The following is a 23,362-nucleotide window of genomic DNA, read 5'->3' as shown; positions in this document are numbered from 1 at the left end:
CTTTGTTAGATCAGCCATAGTTGACTGACTATGCTTTAAAGATTAATAGATTTATTAACTCATAAGGCTGGGGACGATGACAACTGTCATACAAAACTTCTAGAGGCAGAAAGTTAAACTTTTACTACAGTATATATAAATATATTCTTAAACTGTGATTTTTATGGCAATTACACCAACAGTGCAGCAATGCCGAGCTTCTGGAAACTATTCCAGTTCAAAGGCTATCTCTGCTCAATTGGTCAACTATAAACAGGCCACTCGCATTTTTAACTCATCTCTTATTCCACTCTTAAAGAAGTAGTAGCCCATTATTAGAACGAGGCTAAATTAATTATGGAGTAATGCATTGTGCCCATGCAGCAAAACCTTTTTTTAAATTAAGGTTTTATTTTATTACATACCAGTAAAATACAAAGCAGAGAAGAAAAAAATAGGAAATTAAGGGAAGGAAAGGGAGGGGGGGCAAGGGGAGTGAGATAAAAGGGGAAAAAGAAAAAGCAAGAAAAGGGGGCATTGACTTCCAACTCTTCTGAGCACTGCACAAGATAAGCACACTCCAACCTCAACTCTTTGCTTTTTTTTAACCCATTAATACATCTAACAGCAAAAACCTCCTTTTTAACCCATACGCTTATGTAGGTCTGCCGGTGCAATCCGAAGTTGCCTAAATAACATTTTAAATCCGCTGTATGTAAAAAAAGAAAAAGAAAACAAAAGTCCAAGACTAAGTGGGCCGTGGTAGCTCAGGCTGTAAGAAGCCTGTTATTAGAACACAGCAGCCTGCAATTACTGCAGGTTCAAGCCCGGCCCAAGGTTGACTCAGCCTTCCATCCTTTATAAGGTAGGTAAAATGAGGACCCAGATTGTTGGGGGGGCAATAAGTTGACTTTGTAAATATACAAATAGAATGAGACTATTGCCTTATACACTGTAAGCCGCCCTAAGTCTTCGGAGAAGGGCGGGATATAAAATGTAAATTAAAAAAAAAAAACTACTTGGAGACCGTCTTCTATAAACGTTGGGAAGCACAGTGCGAACGTATTTGGGTTGCAAAGAATTCGGACGAGCCCCCAAAACCCCACCCTCCAAGAAATTGCCAAAAGAGCCTACGCTTGGCTGCAAAATCGGCGCGCTCGATACACGTACAGTAGCCCCCCACCCACTACCCCAACGGCAGACCCGCTCGTATTTTGCTGGAAACCAGAGAACAGACCCACCAACGGCCGAATCAGAACGGCCTCCCTCCCCCTCCCCTCCCCTGCCCCGCACACATTATTCTCCAGGCGCGCGACGGCCCCGCCCTCCCCACCAGCAGCCCCACCCACTCCTCCATCTCTCTTTCCCTCCTCTTCCCAAAGCCGGGGTGGAGGGTGGGGGGAAGGAATTGTGCTCTCCGCCAGTCCAAGACAGACGCGCCGAACGTCCAATGCGCGCGCGCGCTGCTTTCCCCGAGAGGAGGGGAGTATCCAGAGGCTGTGCCCAATGAGGCGGCGGCCGGAGCGGGACTTCCTTCAGGGATCCCGCTAGAAGGGAGAGGGGTGGGTGGAAGCAAAAAAAAAAAAAAAAAGCAGCCCGGCAGCGGAGGTGACACGTAAGTGCGGGGTTTGAATGGTGTCAAAAAAAATAAAAAGCGAAGGCGGAGAAACGGAGAAGAAAAGCTTCCTCTTTGGGGCAGTTTGGCAACAACAACACACACACACACACACATACAAAAGTAACTTTAACGGGGAAAGGCGCTATTTCGAGAGTCCGGTTGCCTTGGTGGAAGAGACTCTCGCCTTCCTCCCTGCCAAAGAGAGAGGGGCGCTGGGCAGAAGAGCCCCCTCCGGTGCCGGGCTGATGCTTCACCTTGAGATCCGGCAGAGGAATTGACGGAAGCGAGGACGAGCCTGCCTGCAGATGTCCCGTTTCTTCTGAACTTGCCTCTCGCTGGGGACGATGCCTTCCTTTCGGATGCCCGGTGGAACCGGCCTCTTGTGAACCGACCCTCCCTCCCTCCCCTTCCCTTCCGTTGCAGGCAACGCCTGATCTCGGTCCCCTGGGAACCTGCAGCTCTTGCAAAGCTGGCTTGCTATGACCTTGAATCCCTGGCAAGGGTTGCAATAAGCTGGTTAAAGTTTGCACCGGGGCCTATGGCAGCAGCCCTGCCAGAACCTCCTCGTCCCTGAGGTCTCTCCCCTTGGTTCATCTTCTGATCCTGATGCTGCTGAAGTCCTAGGTGGACATCGACTTGGATTCCCACCTCCAAGGTAGGGACTATGGGAAACGGGATGTGTTCCCGAAAACAGAAGCGGATCCTGCAGTCTCTCTTGCTCCTCACCGTGGTGTTCAGCTTCATCTATGGGGTGATGCTTTACTATGAGTTGCAGAGCCAGCTGAGGAAGGCTGAAGCTGTGGCCCTCAAGTACCAACAGCATCAAGAGTCCCTATCCGCACAGTTGCAAGGTAAAGTTTGCTTTCCGTTCCTCCTACCTTGGAGAGCTCCTTTGGAAGTTCCACCTGCTTCTCACCTGGTGACTTGGGCTGTGCTCCCCCATTGCACCATGCAGAGGCTTCATTCACCATATTTTGCTGGCGTGCCTCAAGTTGGTTAACCCAAAGCCAGATGTGCTTAAGTGTGCTATGAGAACTTACTCCTTTGAGTTTTTGGGTCCCAGCAGGTGCATTTTTCTTGTGAGGTTGATGACACCAGTGTTGAAATAAACAGCAACAACAACAAAAAAACAAAAACCCTATGCACAAGCAACTCTTTGTTGGTGTGCACAAAGTCTGTTGGTTTACAAATTCCTTGTTTCTGCCAAGTTTTAATTTGTTATTCTTTTACATTAGTAGAGTTGTGGGCGTAGTGAAGTTCCATGTAGCGAACTGTATCTTATAGCCTTTGATAGACATAATTCAGAAGTCAGATTTTGAAATGTTCACTGTGTCCTTAGTTCCACTTGAAAATGATAATGGAATCAGTAATATCTGGAAATCTAGATTCCCTTTTAGAATCATCTTGAAAACTGTCATATCTTACAATAGACAAGTCCGTAAATTATCTCTGTATTGTGTAAGATTTGCTATTGAATAGTACTAATTAGCTAACGTTTCTTTAATAGGTTAAAGATGCTTTCAAGTTGAGTTTGACTTCTTGAAACTGTATTCATGCAGTATTCTGGACCTATAATAAGAATACTTTCCAACCGCTTTCTTATTTTTATTTTATAGTCTAGCCAACTGCTTGAAAAATTGCTAAGCTATTTGCTATTCAAGTGCCTTGTAGCGCCAAGCAGTGTTGAAAAAGCATACCTTTTCTGATCAGCCAAGGCAGACTAGGTGCTGCCATCTGCTGAAGAATTGTTATAATTAGATGATGCCAAAATGCTTAATTGACAGAGGACAACATCTTTGTTGCTTTATATTCTTTTCTTATGAAATATACATCTACATATTGGAGTTTTTGGTGCTCTCTGAGCTTGGTTGTTTGCTTGCAAGATTTTATTATTCAAGTAGATACCATTACCAGTGTACAGGTAGTCCTCTAGTTAGGACTACAACTGAGCGCAACATTTATGTTGCTAAGTGAAATATTTGTTAAGTGAGTTGGCCCCATTTTACAACTTTTCTTGCCACAGTTGTTGAGTGAATCATTGCATTTGTTCAATTACTAGCATGGTTGTTAAGTGAATCTAGATTCCCCATTGATTTTTCTTGTTGGAGGTCCTAAAAGGTGATCACATGACCCCGGGACACTGCAGCCATCAGAAACCAGTTGCCAAGTGTCTGAATTTTGATCATGTGACCATAGGGATGCTACAACGGTTGTAAATGTGAAAAATGGTCATAAGACACTTTTTTTAGAGCAGTTATAACTTTGAACCAGTCGCTAAATGAACTGTTTTAAGTCAAAGTATTCATTCTCTCTCCCTTTCTCTCTCTCTCTCTCTCCCTCTCCCTCTCCCTCCCTCTCCCTGCTTTCCTCCCTCCCTCTCCTGCTCTCCCTGTACTTTCTGGATAATATGGATTTCTCAGGAACACAAAAGTTAGAGATCTTGGAACTAACCTGCAGTAGAAAAATGTAGAAGCTAAAATTTGCACAAAAATGTTTAAGAGGATCCTCTGAAGAAATTGAATATATAATATTTTATTTGGCCAAAATCAACAGTCAAATAATGTAGGAAACAAATCCGTTTGCTTCTCATGTCATCCATTCTGTTCAATTTAACTTTATTTTTCAATTTATTTGATCCTTGCTATTGTGGTTTGTGAATAATGAATTATGTTTTGATATGATGTAGAAATCTATCCAGTTATAGTTCATTCAATAAAAAGGTAAGTAGGACCTGTAGATTTTATTCCGCCTGTCATTGCTGATTATAGGGGGCTGTACTCATCTCCATTTCAAGGCCATTGAGCCAGTGCTGTCTGAAGACATTTCAGTGGTCGTGTGGCCAGCATGACATCACATAGCGCTGTTACCTTCCCACTGAAGTGCTATCTATTTATCTACTCACATTTGAGTGTTTTTAAACTGCCAGGTTGCAAATTCATTCAATAAATACAATTAAAACCAAACCTGGGTTTATCATGTTTTCTGAATCCAGTCTGTGTAAGTGCCTTAGAGGCTACCTTCCAAATATTGAAGAGAAATAGCATTTTGATGAGAGTTGGATTGTTTTAAACTAAGGAATCTTGTTTCTCTGAAACCAGATGTGCCAAAGCTGAAGTCAGATGTGCAAAACGTAGGGGCTTTTAAATAACTTCAGAGATTGGGAGGGGCGGGTTAATAACCATCCCTTCCTCCTTTGTTTTATTGTTATGATGATCCTGGACAGGCATTAGATATGGGAGTTTAGCAACTAGTTGCTGAGTGGCTTTATGGGCAATCTTAAGTTTGATGATTGATCTGCTTGCCTATCTATCTATCTATCTATCATCTATTTATCTAGTTTAGAGGCTGCCCAACTTCAGAATTACATAGGGCGGCCTATAATTCAAATTTACAGCTCTATTTCTTGATAGTACTCGTAACCTGCCCCAGTTGCAAGAATTTCTGGGTAGCATACCATAGCAAAAAGGAATTAAAAAAGAAAAAGAAAAACTTAACAATAATACTCCAATCAAAAACAGAAGGAAATGTTTTTAATCAGCTAGGGCTCATTCGAATAAATTGATTAAATTGTTTTGGACTGTGGACAAGGGGGAGGTGACACATACTTTTGGGGACTACAGTGGAAAAAGCATTTCATATTGTCTACACTCTATGCACCTCACAAGGAGAAGAGACTCCCTATAGGCCTTCTCTAGATGATTGAACCAAACCAGCAATCCAAGTCTGACAAGACTACACCTGTATTGCCCAGTGCTGCCCTACAAAAGGTTTAAAAGTAGTGACCCATTGATTTGGTCCTGGAAATGTACAAGCAACTAATGAAGCAACTTCAATTTAGGTGTTATTTTACCTTGCAAGAATTAATCTAGCAATAATCTGTCACATTTTGTACCAGCTGCAGCTTCCAGGTAATCTCCAAAGGTAGGCCCAATAGAATCTATTGCAGTAGACCAACTGACTGATCAAGTTGTGAGTTACTGACATTTGCATAATATTTTGCACTAGGGATTAATAACATATTCCTCTTCAGATTTTGTCAGTCTCCAATTTCCCTCTATCCTGACTTGCGTGTTTAAAACACGCGAGGGTTATTGCTCCAAATATTTGCAGACTCGGATCCATTATACATAGCTGCCTGAAAATAAGGCTTGTTAAATTGAATCAGATATCCGAATAAATATGCATATATTTTTAGATGTATAATACATTATTACATCATTGCTTTAGAATTTATGAGATAAATACATGTTTTATAATTGTGAATCATATATTTAGATATATAATATTTAGCCATTTAAAAAGAGGCATATTGAAATAAAATTTCATCCAGATTTTCTGAAGTATTTAAGCCAAGACAATCTGCTGGGGAAAAATACGGTTCTAGTGATCAGTTTTGCTTGCTGGCTAATGACGTGATGCTATAATGAAAGATTGTTAATCTCTAATGCGTTTGTGAGAATTAATGTTCCATAAAGCAATGCTGAGAAGTGGAATCTAAAAGCATAATTACATTGGAATTTTGGAATTGGGATATTGGAATTTCCATTTAGTACTGACATAATGGATATAAACTTTGATATCCCATCTTGTGAAAATCAATTGTGTTGGAGATGAATATTGGAAATGCATTTTAAGAGGTCATAACATACAGTAATTAATATTGTTAAAGCATTAATTATTAGAGCCATATTAGTAACTATAGTAATTTTCAGCCTTTATATATATGGCATACAGATGCTTTTCCAAAAACATTGCATACAGAATCTCAATTAATTTAGTTACTAGTAGATCTGAAAATTAGTTCAGTTCTATTGTATCAGCTTCTATTGCAATCCAGTTAAAAAATTAATCTATATAAAAATAAAATAAGAACACAAATATGTATAATTTAATGTTTGTCATTACTGCATGGATTATTATTAGATGAAAAACACCACAAATAAGCTGTTAAATGATATAAGCCTTTTTTCCCCCTTTTTTTATGCTTTTAATGTAAAAAAGTTTAATAAAGTATATATACGCAAAAAAAAAATATTAATCTATAAGTTTTCAATTTTTTTTTATGTAACCATCCATAGACATATATGCTTCATAAGAATGATGTTTTCTGACTTAGTTCTGACAACCTGATTATGTAGATTGGCAGTAGGGCACAGGCAACATTCCTATGTCACAACTGCAAGACCCGTAGAATTAAATAAACATAATTTTAAAATTACTAGAATTCCATGAGATAATCATGTTAAGTCATTTTGTCTTTCTTAGACAAGCTCTTGCTTAAGACAAGTATGGCAAAAGAATTTTTTATGCTACTGCAGTCAATCTCCAAGATGAGATCATCAACAACTTAAAGATTTTGGGTGAATTACTTTGGAGAGTCGGTGTTATCATAAAAAAGGACACAAGTAAAGTCCACAGAGTCGGGGCACGCTCACAGGGCAAGGTCCAGGTTTCCAAGTCTAAGCAAGCTAATCCGGCTAAGCGAGTCCACAAAGCAGAATCCAGGCACACAACAAATGGCAGTCCTCAGGGCAAAGAGCAAAGACAAGGCAAGAAGCAGTCCTAAAGGCAAAGCAAAGGGCCAAAAGCAGTCCACAAGATAAGGGCAAGGTCCAAGACAGAAAGCAGTCCTCAAGACTAGGCAAAGCAAAAGGCAAAAAACAATCTTCAAAGCAAGGCAAGGCAAAAGGCACAAGTCAAAGTCGGGGTAGTGTAAGCCAAAACAAACCATTGTTCCTGGCAAAGACTAACTCTCCATGGCTTCTCCTTAAGTCACTCCACTCCAGGTGTTCCTTGTGAGGAGGAGTGGGGCGAGTAGACTTGCAGCCCTTCTCTGAGCTTGCCTACACTCTACTCTCTCTACCCCTTGGATGGAGTGGATGAGGCAGCTGTTCCTTATCAGAGGAGATCTGTTGCCTATCAGCACCACTGCCTGTCATCAGCTGATCCTCCCCTGTGTCTGTGCAGGCAGACAGCTCTTCGTCCGGTCAACCCCCCCCCCCCGATGCCTGAGGGGCCTGGGACAGCATCATCCTCAGCTAGTGGCCTCTCCAAACATGCCAAGGGAGACGTATCATACCTGTTGGACGGTCCCGTTTCCAACTCCTCTTCCGAACCAGGCTCGGATGGGGCCATGAGAAAAGATGCTGAAATTATATCTGGGAGCGTAGAAGATATATGCCCGTTCTTGATTGATATATTTATCTATATATATATATATATATTGATATATTGATCATCAATTGTGTTGTAAATGTTGTACCTTGATGAACGTATCTTTTCTTTTATGTACACTGAGAGCATATGCACCAAGACAAATTCCTTGTGTGTCCAATCACACTTGGCCAATAAAATTCTATTCTTCTTTAAGCGGTTGTTCTTTGTTCAGGCATGTGTCTAAGAATGTGTGAAAGATATTATTAATAAATAATTATGATATATTTTACATATAGGGGTGTACTATATACTAGAACAGAATATATGCTGTATTCAACACTCCGGGTTGAAACATGCTAGGGTTATTGAAAACTGGCAGACCCGTACAAGCCAACTACTGCGCCCCAAGTGATGAAACGGATATTTTGGCTAGAAACCGATGATGTGGCAGATGGACCACTCTGGCAGCTTGGCATGTTTGTTGAACGTATTTGGAGAGCAGTTGCCGAGTACGAACATCCTGTCCCCGTACAAGGTTAAAATTCAACGTGTCAGCTTGCTTCTACCAATTTGTTCTTGGCAATCTGGAAAACTACCAGTCCTTTCTCCTGATTTTTTTTTTTTCTAGTTACAGGAAACTTTGGCAAGTTGCTATTTTTGGAGCCAACGGTGGTATTTTTATAGCAAAATAAGCACACAGGGCCATTGCATCATAGTGGTCGGTCAAGAGAAAAAAAGATCATAGATCACAGGGCAGTTTATTTGAATAGGCATTCATGACATAATCTGTTAATACTTAATCTGAATACATTAGGTAAAGTCTCATCCAAGCTCTGTTGAATCTTCTGTTCAGACAAATAGGAGGCTAAAATTCTGGGAAGGGAAGTGTCGGGGGGGGGTCACTTTTCCAACTATGCTTCAATGTGTTTTTTTTAAAATAGTTTTATTGAGTATTTTACATTTTTAAAACCAAAAACATAATGAAAAAAGAAAAAAAGAAAAAAAGAAAGAAAAAAAGAAAAAAGGAAAGAAGACATATACATACATCAAAATACAAAACAAATATAACAACGTTATATAATTATATTGCATCGACAGTTTCCTTGCTATTAAATTCAGTCTAAATAATCCCTTGTTCTTGTATAACCGTATTGAGCATGCTTAGATACAATTTTGTTATATATACTTACATCCTGTATATTGACATGGTCAATATTTTATCCTTACCAATATTCAATACTCTTAGGTTTCAGTTAGTCAAAATTTACATTCTTATTATGCTTCGATGTGTTTATGGTAGGGAAAAGACATACACTTTTATATTTGTTATTACATTTCTTCTTTGGAGTTTTGATTTACCCACCAACACACACTGTTTGAGATTATCCAATGACTTGTGCTCCAGTTCAGGAATTCTGTCTTTGACTTTCTGTTGACAAAAAGTCATACAAATGTCTTTCATTTGCAAATGATCAAAGAATGTTGCAGTCATCAGGTGATGAATAATGAGTATTGTATGGTCCTTTTGCAATTCTCTGTCTTTCCTTTTGGGTTGGTTATTGCTCTTTGTCTCTTTTGTTCACATTAATAAGTTGAGGATAATGAGGATTGTGGAGCAGGGAGAGAAGGCAGCAGGAATGTTTTAAGCACAAATGTCTGTTCTGGATGACAGCACAAAAACCAAGGGTGTATTCTGCTATACCGGTGGAAAGCTCAGTAGGAGCGGAATGCTATATACCATTGAGAAAACTTGGGTTACAATGAATTAGATTCTTTTTTTCAGTTTGGGGTCAAACTAAAATAATAACCAGTTATGTGTGTACCAACATGTAGGTTTATTTTTAGAAGTGTCAGGGATTATTGTTAATGGTTGGCTGTTGTGTATTTGTACAGCTGCTTCCTAGTTAGCATTTCTGGGTCTTAGTTCATTCATAGTGCTAAATCATGAATGGTTTTTTGACCCTGGCTTGTTAAAATGACCACATCATTCAGTTCACAATACAGCTAGTTTGCAACTTATGACCACAATTGGAACCAGATTTTCCATTGCTAGGCAAGCAAGTTGTTTAGTGAATCATTTCCAGTTTACCCCAATGACTTTGCTTGTCAGAAGTCACCTGGGAAAGTCACAAATGGTGATCACAGAACCTCAGGACACTGCAAACGTTGTAAATACATGCCAGGTGCCCAGCACCCCAAATTTTAATCACACGACTATGGGGAAATATGATGGTTATAAATCTTTTTTCAGTGCTGTTATAACTTCAAACGGTTGTAACTTATAATGATTGTAAGTTTATTTATTTATTTATTTTTATTTTATTAGATTTTTATACCGCCCTCCTCCCGAAGGACTCAGGGCGGTGTACAGCCAGAATAAAATACAGAATATATACAATTAAAAGAATTTAAAATAAACTATTACTAAACGGCCGATAATTTAAAAGATTTAAAAATTTAAAATATTACTAAAACCCCAATTTAAAATCAACTATTTATGCCAGTCCTGCTTGAATAAATAAATATGTTTTTAGCTCACGACGAAAGGTCCAAAGATCAGGCACTTGACGTAAGCCAGGGGGGAGTTCGTTCCAGAGTGTCGGTGCTCCCCAGAGAAGGCCCTACTCCTGGGGGCCGCCAGCCGACATTGTTTGGCGGACGGCACCCTGAGAAGGCCCTCTCTGTGAGAGCGTATGGGTCGATGGGAGGCATAAGGTAACAGCAGGCGGTCTCGTAAGTACCCGGGTCCTAAGCCATGGAGCGCTTTAAAGGTGGTAACCAGGATCTTGAAGCGCACCCGAAAGACTACAGGAAGCCAGTGCAGACTACAGAGCAGTGGTGTTACGTGGGAGCCACGAGCGGCTCCTATTACCACTCGCGCAGCTGCATTCTGGACTAACTGCAGCCTCCGGGTGCACCTCAAGGGCAGCCCCATGTAGAGAGCATTGCAATAATCCAGCCGAGATGTAACCAGAGCGTGAGTGACTGTGCATAAGGCATCCCGGTCAAGGAAGGGACGCAACTGGCGAACCAAGCGAACTTGGTAAAAGGCCCTCCTGGTGGCGGCCGCCCGGTGTTCATCAAAGGACAGCCCACCATCCAGGGGATGCCCAAGTTGCGAACCACCTCCTTTGGGGCCACTAACTGCTTCAACAGTCAGCTGCGGGTGCAGCTGACTGTACCGGGGTGCCGGCATCCACAGCCACTCCGTCTTGGAGGGATTGAGCTTGGGTCTGTTTCTCCCCATCCAGACCCGTACGGCTTCCAGGCACCGGGACAGCACTTCGACCGCTTCGTTGGGGTGGTCCGGGGTGGAAAAGTACAGCTGGGTGTCATCAGCGTACAGATGATAACTCACCCCGAAACCACTGATGACCTCACCCAGCGGCTGAGCGGTTGAGAATCATCTGTAACCTTATGCTATTTTAAGAATGGTAGTATAGGTCAGGGGTGTCAAACTCAAGGCTGATGTGCTTGGATCCAGCCTGCGGGGCCATTCGGGTCTACACAATGCGAAGAGGAAAGATCAGGCCAGCGTAGCTTTGGCCCAGTCTACCCAATTTGAAGAGGAAACTTGCCATCAGTTTGGGGAGTGGCGTCAAGCTGGTCACACCCACCCAGTCAGCCACACCCACCCACCCAGCCCCCCCCCCCGAGGTGAACCACAGGCCTGATGTGGCCCTCAATGAAATTGAGTTTGACACCCCTGGTATAGTTAGTCCTGTTCATGTACACTCTTAAAGGAATGGTAATGATTGGAGATTTTCTTCAGGTCTGGATTCTTGGGATCTGGATATGGCCCCAATGCAGAGGTTCCTTTTTCTTAAAATTGTGATATAGATAAATATTTACTTCTTAAACTGTGTCATTCTGCAAGCCAGACCGTTCTCAAGGCGGTGTTAGGTGAGGCTTTAAAAGAAATCAAGAGGGTAGTCTTAATTGTGCAATCAAAGCCCTGCCTCTTTTTATATATACAAACTGTGTGTAAAAAATGGAGTGAGTTGTCAGTCGCATAGGGAACACCACTGTCTTGATTTTCTAAAATCTCCCTGCAAATACTGCAGCTTCAAACTACCTTTTGAAAATTTGAAATGTTCCAGACTAATAGAAATAGAGAGGCAGAAATAAGCAAATATAAAAGAAAGGAATAACGTTCACATAAATGGCACCATATTTCCCCCATTGGTGGAATGTTTGTGGCCTCCCAAAGTTTGGCAATTTGCACACCTGGCATAGTTAATTGATTGCTGTTTCAGTTTATATATCCTTCCAAAACTATCTGCCTTTCAAGAAAGTTGAATTTTTTTATTGTTTTTAAAGAGGAATATTTAAGCGCTATATATAATAACACTCCTCTGGAAGAAGAGACAAGATGCATATTTGTTATTCCCATAATCATTGGCCAATACTGTATGTTCTGTATACAGAGACATCTTCCATTCCACAGTTTCTGAAGTATGTATAGCAGGGGTGAAATCTAAAAATTTTCCCTACCGGTTCTGAGGGCATGGCTTAATTGGTGGGCGTGGCTTGGTAGTAAGATGACTGGGTGGGCGTGGCCAATAACAATAAATAATAAAAATAACAAACAAAGTATAAAAAACAATAAGAGGTACCAAAAACCAACTTTCACACTTTACACACACACAACACAACACAATACAACTGACTCACACACACATACAAAATGCCACATACAGCTTTCTGAGATTTTGTGTGTATGTGTAGTTAGAGTGAAACAGAAACACACCAAATCTCAGAAAGCTGCACAAATATTTTATTTTATTATTTTATTTTATTTTATTGTGGACTTCAATTCCCAGAGTTCCTCAGCCAGCAAAGCCAGCCAGCATTAGTTGATCACTGAGGAAATAGATTAGCTAAGCAATTGATTCTGTCTGGGCTGAAAGTGAAACTGCTTTCGGGCTGGGAAAAAAACCATACGTTCATCAGTAATCAGGTAAGTGCCTTAGAATCTCTACTCTTGCTTGTAGAAAACATGTTTTCTACAAGTAAGAGTATAAGTAAGGTTCTGCTGAGGAGATCGCCAGAGGAGACTTTAATTTTTTTTTTAACGTTTAAAGGCTCTGCCGATCTCAGCTGAGGGGCAGGATCCTCAAAGGCTTTTTTTTTTACTTTTAAAGGCATGTTTTGGCTGAAGAAAACCCGGCTTTTAAAAGTTAAAAAAAACCCCTCTGCTGATGGTTTGGCTCAGCAGAGGCTGGGGGGCGGATTTTTGCTACCGATCCTCCGAACCAGCAGCCGCCATCGCTACCGGATCGCACCAGCTGGTCCAAACTGGGAGCATTTCACCCCTGATGTATAGCTATTTGTAAGAGCTTGACTCAGGATTGTTTTTAATGGCATTCTTGCCTCCCAAAAATGTATATACTTTTTCTAACTATAGAGCATGTCTTGCCTGCAGAAGGGTAAATAGTATTTCTTCTTGTTTATGTCTTACTAAGACGTGAGTACATTATTAGAGAAGAACTGAAAAGTTATGATGCCATGCCCAATTACTGCAGACTTCAGTGGAATTAACATAATAGCCGTTAAGCATATATAATTCCATGCAAGATTGTGATTAAAAAAGGCCCCCTCTATAAATAGTTACCTATGTTTTTTTCCAGTCTGGTTTTACCACTTGTTCTTTTGTGAAATGGATACTGATGTAATTTTGGAGCACTGGAATGTTAGCTCAGCACGCTACACGGCTTTAAATAGGAAACACTCCTATTTAAGTCCTTGGTCTTGAAGAAAAATTAAAAAAATGCCTGCCCAGACTAGCTAAAATAAATATGATAGCATGTAAGGTCTAGACAATTACCACACCATGTTTCAAATAAAATCAGTAGCTAGTATCAGACTGGAGTTAACATCTACCTAAAAATAAGACTGAAGGAAACTTGGAAGTTGTCTTTAAGACTGTGTCTGAAAACAGAAACATTTATAAAGTTTTTGTTTTGTGAATCAGCATCCTAAAATTATACTGTAATGTCCTTTAATGTTTTTCAGTTTCTATTTGTTGCATCTGAAAATCTCCAACGGTAAAATAATCTTTTGCATTGCATTAGACAAATTCTTTTGTCTAATGTATTTGGTACAAAAACTAATGCATAATAGTCTGTTTGCAGTAGATTTGATTGTGGAAGGCTAACTTAAAGTTTGAAATGTACAATACCAACTGTACATCCAGAAAATAGTTTAACATCATAAATAAATTTTTAAAAAGCTATGTGTACTTAACAATAGTAACTTAATAGGAGTAACTTATTTTTCCCCCCTTCAATTTACATCTTATGTTTTTGATTAAGCAAGTACTAATAGAGTTAAGAAGCGTTAAAACATATATTAACATTAATCCAGTCTGGCTATACAATCATCTCTATGATTCTTCCTGAGCAGCATGGAATGAAGCTGCTGACAAGCCCTGAGAGATGGACAGTACAGAGAAGGTTGTGCAGTTGATATGGAAAATCCAACTCCCACCGTTTTTTGCCTTTGGGATCAAGATATCCTGCAGAAAAGAACATATTTTGGAATTAGGACTAGAAATAACAGGCATAAGCTCAACTGATACCTGGTGACTTAAATATAATGAGAAACCTCTTGACAACCCGAACTGTACAACAGTGGAACAGTCTACTTATGGAAGGTGTGCTCTGGAAATGTTTAAGAAGATGCTGGACAACCATCTTTCATGGATGGTTGAAATGGTTTTCCAGCACTTTACAGAGTATTGGACTAAGGTGCTTTTTTTTTCTTACTGATTCTACAATCAGTGGAAAGTTATCACTCACAGAAGACCCAAACCCTACAGAAGAGACAAGTAGTTATTTATTGACTGTGTAATAAGCACTAACTGCCACCACAAGCATGACTAATTACAAAACATTCAATTCCAACAGAGCAAATTGTTGAGATTACTCCCTGATGCGTCTTATAGCACAAGAATGACATTTTCATTTGCTTTATTGTTTACAAGACTATGTTAAGTCAGACATCAAAAGCAATGTGTCTTCTCTATGGACTATGGAATAAAGAAAGGCAGATGCTATACACTTGGATTAGTTTCAAATTATTTCACAGCAAATTGGGAAAATAGAGAAGAAGCGGAGGGATACCAATACTTTTGAATGCATCTGTATATTGTGTAGATGTGTTATATCAAAAGCAAGCCATCATTTAAAGCCAGGGAGTGATTCTGTAATGCCTATTGCTACCAGATTTGGGGTGCAACAATCTACACCAGGGACCTCAAGGACCACTAAATTCATAATTTTCAATCCTGCAGACCACTGTGATCTGCCTAATGATTGACTGGATGGGTGTGGCTAGGTGGTCATGTGACTGGGTGGGCATGGCTAACTTGATGCCATTCATGTCAAGGGGTGCCTTGCCAGCCTCTACTCGCCCCTCCCTTCCCAGCTCCTTAGGGCCCCAAGAGGAAGCAGCTGTTGGAGCTAAGTAGCCACCATGAGAAAGAGTCCATAGTTTGAGGACCCCTGATTTAGTGCAATATAAAAAATGGAAATAATTTTTCTGCGGACCACCAAAACTTTCTCACGGACCACCAGTGGTCCATGGACCACCAGTTGGTGACCGCTGATCTACACAACTATGAAATGGCAGCAAAAGATTTCAAAGAAATCTGAATCTAGAGATGTCTGGATATTTGCAGCTCAAGTTTAGTAACCCTGATCTTGGAAGTTGACATGAAACAGCTGCTATAAATAGGATTTTCCTATTTCCGGATGGCTGCTAAGAGGAATGAAATTAGGAGTAAAACTTCAAGTTACAATGACGCAAACTGAAGAGTTGATTCTTGTAGCCCTAGCCTGAGTTAGTAATCCTTACAAAAGATCCTGGAGCACGGGTGAAGTACCAAAGGACTGGAAAAGAGTTGTTGTGGTTCCAATTTCAAAAAATGGGGGGAGAAAAAATGGAACCAGGAACTGCAGATCAACCACCTTGACATCAATACATGGGAAATATATAGGAAAGAGAATTTGTTGAAATCTCCTGATGTGCAAGTAACTAAAATGGACGCCATTACACTGAATGTTCTCCCAAGAGAAGATGAAATTTGTCCAACAGTTTTTAAGATGAGGCTTATACTGATAGTCTTTTCATAGTGTAATCCTATGATGGCGACCCTAGGGCATGCGTGCCAGAGGTGGCACGCAGAGCCCTCTCTGCTGGCATGTGCGCCGTCGCCCCAGGTCAGATCTCTGTGGGTTTTTTTTCGTGAACTTCTGTTTCCCTGCAAACAACAAAACAGAAGCTCATAAAAGAAAAAGATCTTACCTCTTTCTGTGCTGCTGGTGTTGGGATGCCCCGCCTCCCGCCAGCCAGCTGGTCTTCAGGTCTCTGCTGTGCATGCGCATGTCTGCATATGCGTGCGTATGTGCACCTTTCAGTTTGGGCATGCACGTGCACACAGTTTGGGCACTGGTCTAAACCCACATATCTCCATTGAAATGATCTGGGAAGTTATAATTATCTTTGGCTTTTTTGCTTTATTCTTTTCTTCACACAAGAGCAGAGCAAAGTGGGAATAAACATGCGGTAATGCCTTGAGCTTACTATGCTGCTTATTTTTAAAAGCCAGAATTTAATGAACTTAGGCAGTCAGAACTGACATTTAAGCCTTCAGTAGGATGCTATTTTAATAGTACTGTACAGAAAAACTCTCCTTTAAAAAAAAAGAGTTTATGAGTTTTCTTAATTAAAGAGAATCTCTTTTTGACATTAGTTTCAAAGAAAAGAAAAACTTTGCTAAAATTCTCCTAGAAGGATTGTGGTATTCTTATGCTTGGTTTAATGAAAAAGTAGCCACGGTGCCAAATATGAATATCCTATCTCTTTAGAAATCTATATCCATAAGCATTCTACTGGTAAAATAGGATAAAAAGGTTACATATCTGGTCTTGCATATATTAACTGCAACTGGAATTGTATTTGCACAGCAGTGGAAAAATGATGACATTCTGTTTGAAGGGAATATAATTAAGAAAATATTAGAATGTGCAGAAACGGATAGATTAACGCTCACTATTAAGGATAAAGAAGAAACTGAATATTTTTTGATATGGGACATATTCTATCAATGGCTAGACAATAGAAACAGAAGTTAGAAAGGAGGAGATATAAAAAGAGGAAATGTTAATTTGTTAAAGAAGATGATGTTAAGTGTTATTGTTATTATATTATTAGTATTATGGTGACGAATACTAAAACAAATATGTGGATTCTGATTGTTTAAAAATAACTGTATCCAGATCACACACTGTTAGATAGAAATTGAATGTTATATAAATAAAACAAATAAAACATGAAAAAAGAAAAGAAAAGAAACCTATAGCCACTCTAAATTTCCATGTTTCAGTTAAATGTGGAGAAGTAGTGGTGAGCAATTCTTGTTCTTTGGGAAGTGCAGGTTGTTAGTGTAATGCTTTGGAGTAATGGCAAATAGAAAAATAACAAACAAGTTTTTAAGTATCTTCCCATTTCCATTAAAAAACACTAAAAGGATTTCATAGAAACGCTCAGTTGTGTGGGACAAAAAAAGCTTTTTTCATTTGAGCAGACTTTTGAACTTCACCAATCTCTACCCTGTAATGGGAAAAGTACCGCACTCTAGGGCTAGATTTTATCTTTTTAAACGTGAATTCAAGGCCTCAGAAGACCGAGTAAGGGTGTGCTTTTCAGCTCTTTATTATTTTAAACATTTAAGTTAAATTGAAAAGTGAAAAGTTGATGTTTTCACATGTCTTTTGCTATTGTGATTAATTTAGCAAAAACACTTCATATTTGAATCATATGATTTGAATCATAAATGAGATAGGGAGAAGGAGAGAGAGAGGTAAATAGAAAAATGGATAGGAAGGTGAATAGGGAGGTGGATAGATAGATGGATAGGTGATAGATCGATTACAGACAGAATGGATGGATAGATGAATGGATGAATGGATGGATGGATGGATAAATAGATAGATTTATTTCGTGGAGAGAAGTATTAGGTCTGCCAATCAAGCTGCTTGATTTTCTTTGCTTTTATCTGTTCCAAAATAGGAACAGATGGGAACCAATGTTTGTCCTGAATGTCATTAACTTTCATTACTAAGGGAACAGATTGATACCTCTAACCAGTCAGTCGTGGTCTTAAGAGTTTTGGGGTGGGTTTTTGTTTGTTTTTTGCCTCTCCCTTTATCTTGCAATAAAACTTGCATTAAGGAAGTGGCTGTAACAGTTTTTAGGTAGCAGCAACCACATCTTTCTTGAGGTTTTGTCTTTGTCACTAATTTTTTGCAAAGAATGCCTGAGCCAAGGAACAGTAGTAGCAGCAGAGGTTGATTCATTATTATACCATACGAGAAAGTAGGTTATCAACATTTTGGTGTTTCTATCAGTCTAACCCAGTGGTAGTCAACCTGGTCCCTACCGCCCACTAGTGGGCGTTCCAGCTTTCATGGTGGGCGGTAGGGGTTTTGTCCGATACTGAAGCATTTTCCTTTTTTTTAATTTAATTGATTTTTTAAAAAAAAATTCATAGCATTATTTAAAAACATTTTCATTAGGTTTTCATAAAATTCCCCATGACAATTTAAATTTCTGAAAATATACTATTTGTATCACCCGCGCATAAGTTTAGTTCACATTATGTAAGTGAAACTAAATGGCGCTATAATGCAACCGCAAACAAAAGAGCCTCGTCCCAGAATAGCTTGCACATCTCCCCCACTACCATCCAACTGTAACAGACAAGCAGAGCTGGTAGCCGCCCCCCCAAACCCAAACCATGATGTGCAAGAGGCATGCGCAGATGATGATACACAGTGCATTACTGTGGAACCGGTGGGCAGTTAGAAAATTTTACTACTAACAGAGATACAAAAGTGGGCGGTAGGTATAAAAAGGTTGACTACCCCTGGTCTAACTCATCAGATCTTGCAGAGATCTTGCTACGGGTGCCATTGGCCAGCGATCTACATTTGGTGAATGGCAGAAGATCTGCCTTCTCTGCTGTGACATCCACCTTATGGAACAGCCTTCACCCTAAAATCAGATTGGTTCCATCCCTTTTGATGTTCTGTAAGATCCTCAAGACCAGGGTATGTGACCAGGCCTGGGACTCCCAAAGAATTTGAACCTGGCTTGATGACTGCACTGTTGGGCATTTCTTATTCTTCCTCCATTTTCTTTGTATTTTCTTTTTTATTTATTTATTTATTTATTATTTATATATTTATATATTTGTATTCACTGTTCTTATATTTTTAAACTATTGTTGTATACTATCCAGAGTCACAATGATGATAAATAAATAAAACATTAAAAAACAGTTTTGTGTCTCACCAGAAAAGATGTATTTCAGAACTGACTGGCAATCTACAATATATAGGTCTAGTCGTACTTCTAAAATACACTTGCTAAGGTACAGTCAACCAATCAATCCTACTTTACTGGTCTAAAGATGTTCTTTCAATGCTACAAACTCCTATAAATCTTATACCTTGGAATAAGTCAACAAAACCTACTTGGACTCCATTTTCTTGAAAGCAGTGGACGAGGGTTTAAGCAGAGCTAAATTAAAACCTGTTCGCTTCAGGGTTATTTAATACTGATAAATCTTATTACATCATATTTGTGTTCAGTGTTTGCCAGACTGTTTTCAACCTGTTCACTTCAGGGTCATTAGGTAATGATAAATCTTATTAGATCATATTTGTGTTCAATGTTTGTCAGCTTGTTTTCCTTGGATTGGTGACAAACAGGGTAGGAGTTTTTACACACACACAAACACAAACACACCAAATCAACCCATACTGAATTATTAACCTGCGAATTTCATTAACACAAGAGATGCTGATGGGCAATAACTAGGGTTGTTTTAAAGAGAGATTAGCTAATTTCATGTTTTAAAGGTTTATGTACCTCTAAACTACCATATTTTTCAGAGTATAAGATGCACCTTTTTCCCTCCAAAAAAGAGGGTGAAAATCTGGGTGTGTCTTATACTCCGAATGTAGCCCTGCCCAGCTTCTCAAACGGAGGTTTCAGATGCTGAAAAAAGCATCAGAAACTGAACTTCAGAAAAAAAGCCCCAAATGGAGCTTCAGAAAAAAAGCCCAAAACAGAGCTTCAGAAAAAAGCCCCCAAATAGAGCTTCAGAAAAGAAGCTCCCAAACAGAGCTTCAGAGGCTTTTTTTCTGAAGTCCTGTTTTGGAGGCTTTCAGAGGCAGAAAAAAGTTTTTTCTGAAATGGAGTTTCAGAGGCAGGGGAAAAAAGCCAAAAAAAGCAAGGCACAGAGCTCACAACCAAGGAACCTTTTGCTAAAATTCACCTCTGGGAACAGCTGATTGGGGGTATTCTGTGAGGCTGATCCACCTTCCAATCAGGTTTTTTCTTATTTTTCTCCCCAAAAACTAAGGTGCATCTTATACTCCGGTGTGTCTTATATTCCAAAAAATATGTTATATGACTCAAAATTCCAGTTATGGGGAGAAGTGATGAAAAAGAGATATATCTCCATGTCTTATTTTCAGGTATACCAGAAGCCACCTTGAGAAAGAAACAAAATGTTGGGTTAAGATGGACATTGCCCTAATCCTAATCTAGCAGGACTTTATGAGGCAGGTAGTTGATTCAGTATTAGGCCTGCTTTCAGAAAAGAGTTTTCCATTCCTAACTGGAGATGTTGGGGACATAGTCTGAGATTTTCTATGTCTAAGACATGTACTTCACTAAACAGCACATTGCCCCCTTTTAAAGAGACCCTCCAGTTTGTTCTCCATAGGATCTGAATCAGGCCTTCTGGCCACTAGACCTAGTCTTCTTGCATTTTCCTTATCTTTGTTTATTTTCTTCTAAAACTCATATCATTTTGAATGTCATTTCATTAAATTTACATGGAATAGTAAATTAAATCTTATCTACCCCGTGAAGTTTGATAATCTGATTTTCAGATGGCAATGTAATTATAGAAATTTACAACATGCAAGCTCCTAATAGCGTCCTTTCGGCTGAACAACTTGGCCATGCCTTGTGGCAGAGAGAAAGGAGAATGTGAGAGGGATGAATAAGCTCTTGGTTTTCAGGAGCTCCTTTTGCCAAGTGGAAAATTTTGGGGAAACACAGATTCTGCTTTTATGGATGGCCTGCTTGTTTCTGTTTTTGTGTGGGGTTTGGAGCGTATACCCAGTAGATAAATATCTACCTAATACTGATTTTAGAAGTGTTTATTCTCAAGCAAAATTCATAAGCATTTCAGGACTTAACCTAACAAAATATCTTTAAAAGATGTAATAATTCTTAGATTCGATCTGCAGCACTCTTTTAAGTCTGTAGTGAGCTAATGAGCTAGCTGTACATACAAAGAGGTTAATGCAGCAATATTGTATTTTGTGCTGTATTCAGAATAAATATCCTTTTTGAACAAATCATTAGTTTGCTAGGTGGAAGGGAGAATTAGAAGGGACTTTTGATAGATGATGGCTGAGAAAGAAGCGTTTCATACTCCAGTAAAACTTATCTCTTGAAATCTCCATTAAAATGAAAATCAAAAAATATGGCAATAAAGTACAATATATGTCAAACTTTAGAAACATTCCAAGAAACCTAGCTCATTATAAATGTGTCAGAGATTTTTTAGAATTTCATAAACTAGACAAAAGGTAGAATCTGCCTACCAGTATCTTCCTTGGTGCAGTACAATTCTGTAAAGCTACAAATTTGCCTGGAATATAAACATGAAATCGACAGAAAGGAATTTTAAGATCTGTGAATTATTTTTATTTTTTTGCCCCCTTCTGAATTTTTCACTGAATGTTATTTAGAGCTTCATGTTACTTCATTTATAAATAGAATCTAAATGAACAAATGACACCAAAGTTGAAACAAACATTTGTCCAACATGTAATGTGCCGGTTTGAAAGCACAAGGAATTATAGTTGCACCATATTCGGCTGCAATAGCTTTAACTGAAGGTTTCCTGTAACTGATGAACAGTATTTCAGAACACTATGTAGAAATGTTGTCCCCCTTTTCAGTGGCAGACGGCTTCAAACCAGTAACATTTTTAAGATTAAATGAACTATTCATTTCAGATCCTGCTCAACATTTCAAGGGCATTTAGGTCTGGATTTGGATTTGATTATTGTAAAATATTTAATTTACTCTTCATTTACTCTGTTTAGGTATGCTTGTACATTTGGGATATATCAACCCAATTGCACTTCAGCTGATAGGTAGATAACCTGATATTCTCTTTTGAAATTCTTTAATGCAAAGCAGAGTTTATGCTTGCTTCTATAATAAGAATTTATTTCAGTAAAGTCAACAGATTTTGCTGAAACGGATACATTCATTGATTGTAGAAAAGGTACTATCTACATTTATTGATGAGCAGTAACCTCTTAAAGACTATTTGTGTAAAAATAAAAAAAATCAATTTATGATTTATGGTTTTGGTGATTAGATAAGGTATATCATAGGAAGAAGAGTAATCGGATGGTATTTGAGAAAGAGAGGTTAAATATATATTTGTACTTAAAACTGCTATGAAGTATATTGGAAGCAACTTTTTTTTTATTCCCTTGCACTTTTTGCTTTTACTTTGATTTCTTTCTTTTCCCCTATTTTATATTTGGTTCTGTTAGTTTAGATCTTATTTGGAAGTTTCAATAAAAATTATATTTAAAAAATAACAGTTTTTTTCAGTTCCAAAGAAGCATGGCATCCCTAAATATGACCATCCCCGCAATTGACAGTTTGTTATAAAGTTCTTATTGTACAATTTAATGCATGGGTTCTAGTATACATTACATCAGTGGAGCCCAAAATTTTTACTTTGGGCTCATCTATATATAGAATATTCTGTTAGAAGTATGGAAGATAATCCAGTACTTTTGAAAAAGTTAAGCTGAACATCAGTGTTCTTCTAAGTGAACTGTGGCTTCTGCCTTCTTGTTTTTCATGAATCATCACCTAGTGCTATTCAGATGATGGAGTTGTGAACATTCAGGCAAGATAAGAAGGGCCCTGCAGATCCTAGACATTTCTTGTGAATACCTATGTAATTTTATGCTGTGCTTTTGGAATGATTTTGTCAGGACAGTAGCTCCTAGGAGGATTCACTGTTGTTCCAGATCACCTCCTTTGTTCTTCTTTAACTGGATTGTTGAATGCCCAGAGTTCTAGAAATGGCTTTCTACGGTTTTTCAGACTGATAGCCATCAATGACTTACTTGCAGAGTCTTTCAAATATTTTGTTTGAGCAGAAGTCGGTGTGACTTTAAAAATCTGTATGGTCAGAACTTCACTGTGATAAGTCAAAGTCTTGAGATTTATTTATTTGGGCTTAGCCCAAATCAGCTCTGGTCATTTAATGAAATACTTAAAGACCCTGCCCCTAATTATCCCTTTAATTGAATTGACTTGAACTAGATAATTATATAAAAAGTATATAACTAACATAAATAGCATAGCAATAGCATTTAGACTTATATACCATTCCACAATGCTTTACAGCCCTCTCTAAGTGGTTTACAGAGTCAGGATATTGCCCCCAATAATCTGGGTCCTCAGTTTACCAACCTCAGAAGGATG

The 23,362-nt window shown here is 39.0% G+C and overlaps 1 protein-coding gene across 3 annotated transcripts in view; it reads left to right on the top strand.

Annotated features, from left to right (window-relative positions):
• The first annotated feature begins 1,530 nt into the window (after nucleotides 1-1,530).
• The window catches only part of GOLIM4 (golgi integral membrane protein 4), a 73,651-nt gene continuing 51,819 nt past the window's right edge, over nucleotides 1,531-23,362 (top strand). For 2 of the 3 annotated variants that reach the window (XM_058188591.1, XM_058188588.1), the window contains exon 1: nucleotides 1,532-2,448. In XM_058188591.1, coding sequence (XP_058044574.1) covers nucleotides 2,262-2,448 — 187 coding nt within the window. In that variant the 5' untranslated portion in view covers nucleotides 1,532-2,261. Of the gene's footprint in view, nucleotides 2,449-23,362 lie in introns of all 3 variants that reach the window. The other variant, XM_058188589.1, reaches the window with a different exon arrangement.

The sequence above is a fragment of the Ahaetulla prasina genome, chromosome 6, assembly GCF_028640845.1.
Source record: "Ahaetulla prasina isolate Xishuangbanna chromosome 6, ASM2864084v1, whole genome shotgun sequence".
Taxonomy (NCBI): Eukaryota; Metazoa; Chordata; class Lepidosauria; order Squamata; family Colubridae; genus Ahaetulla; species Ahaetulla prasina.
Note: the sequence above shows the minus strand (reverse complement) of the source record. Positions and strands in the feature narration are given on the sequence as shown.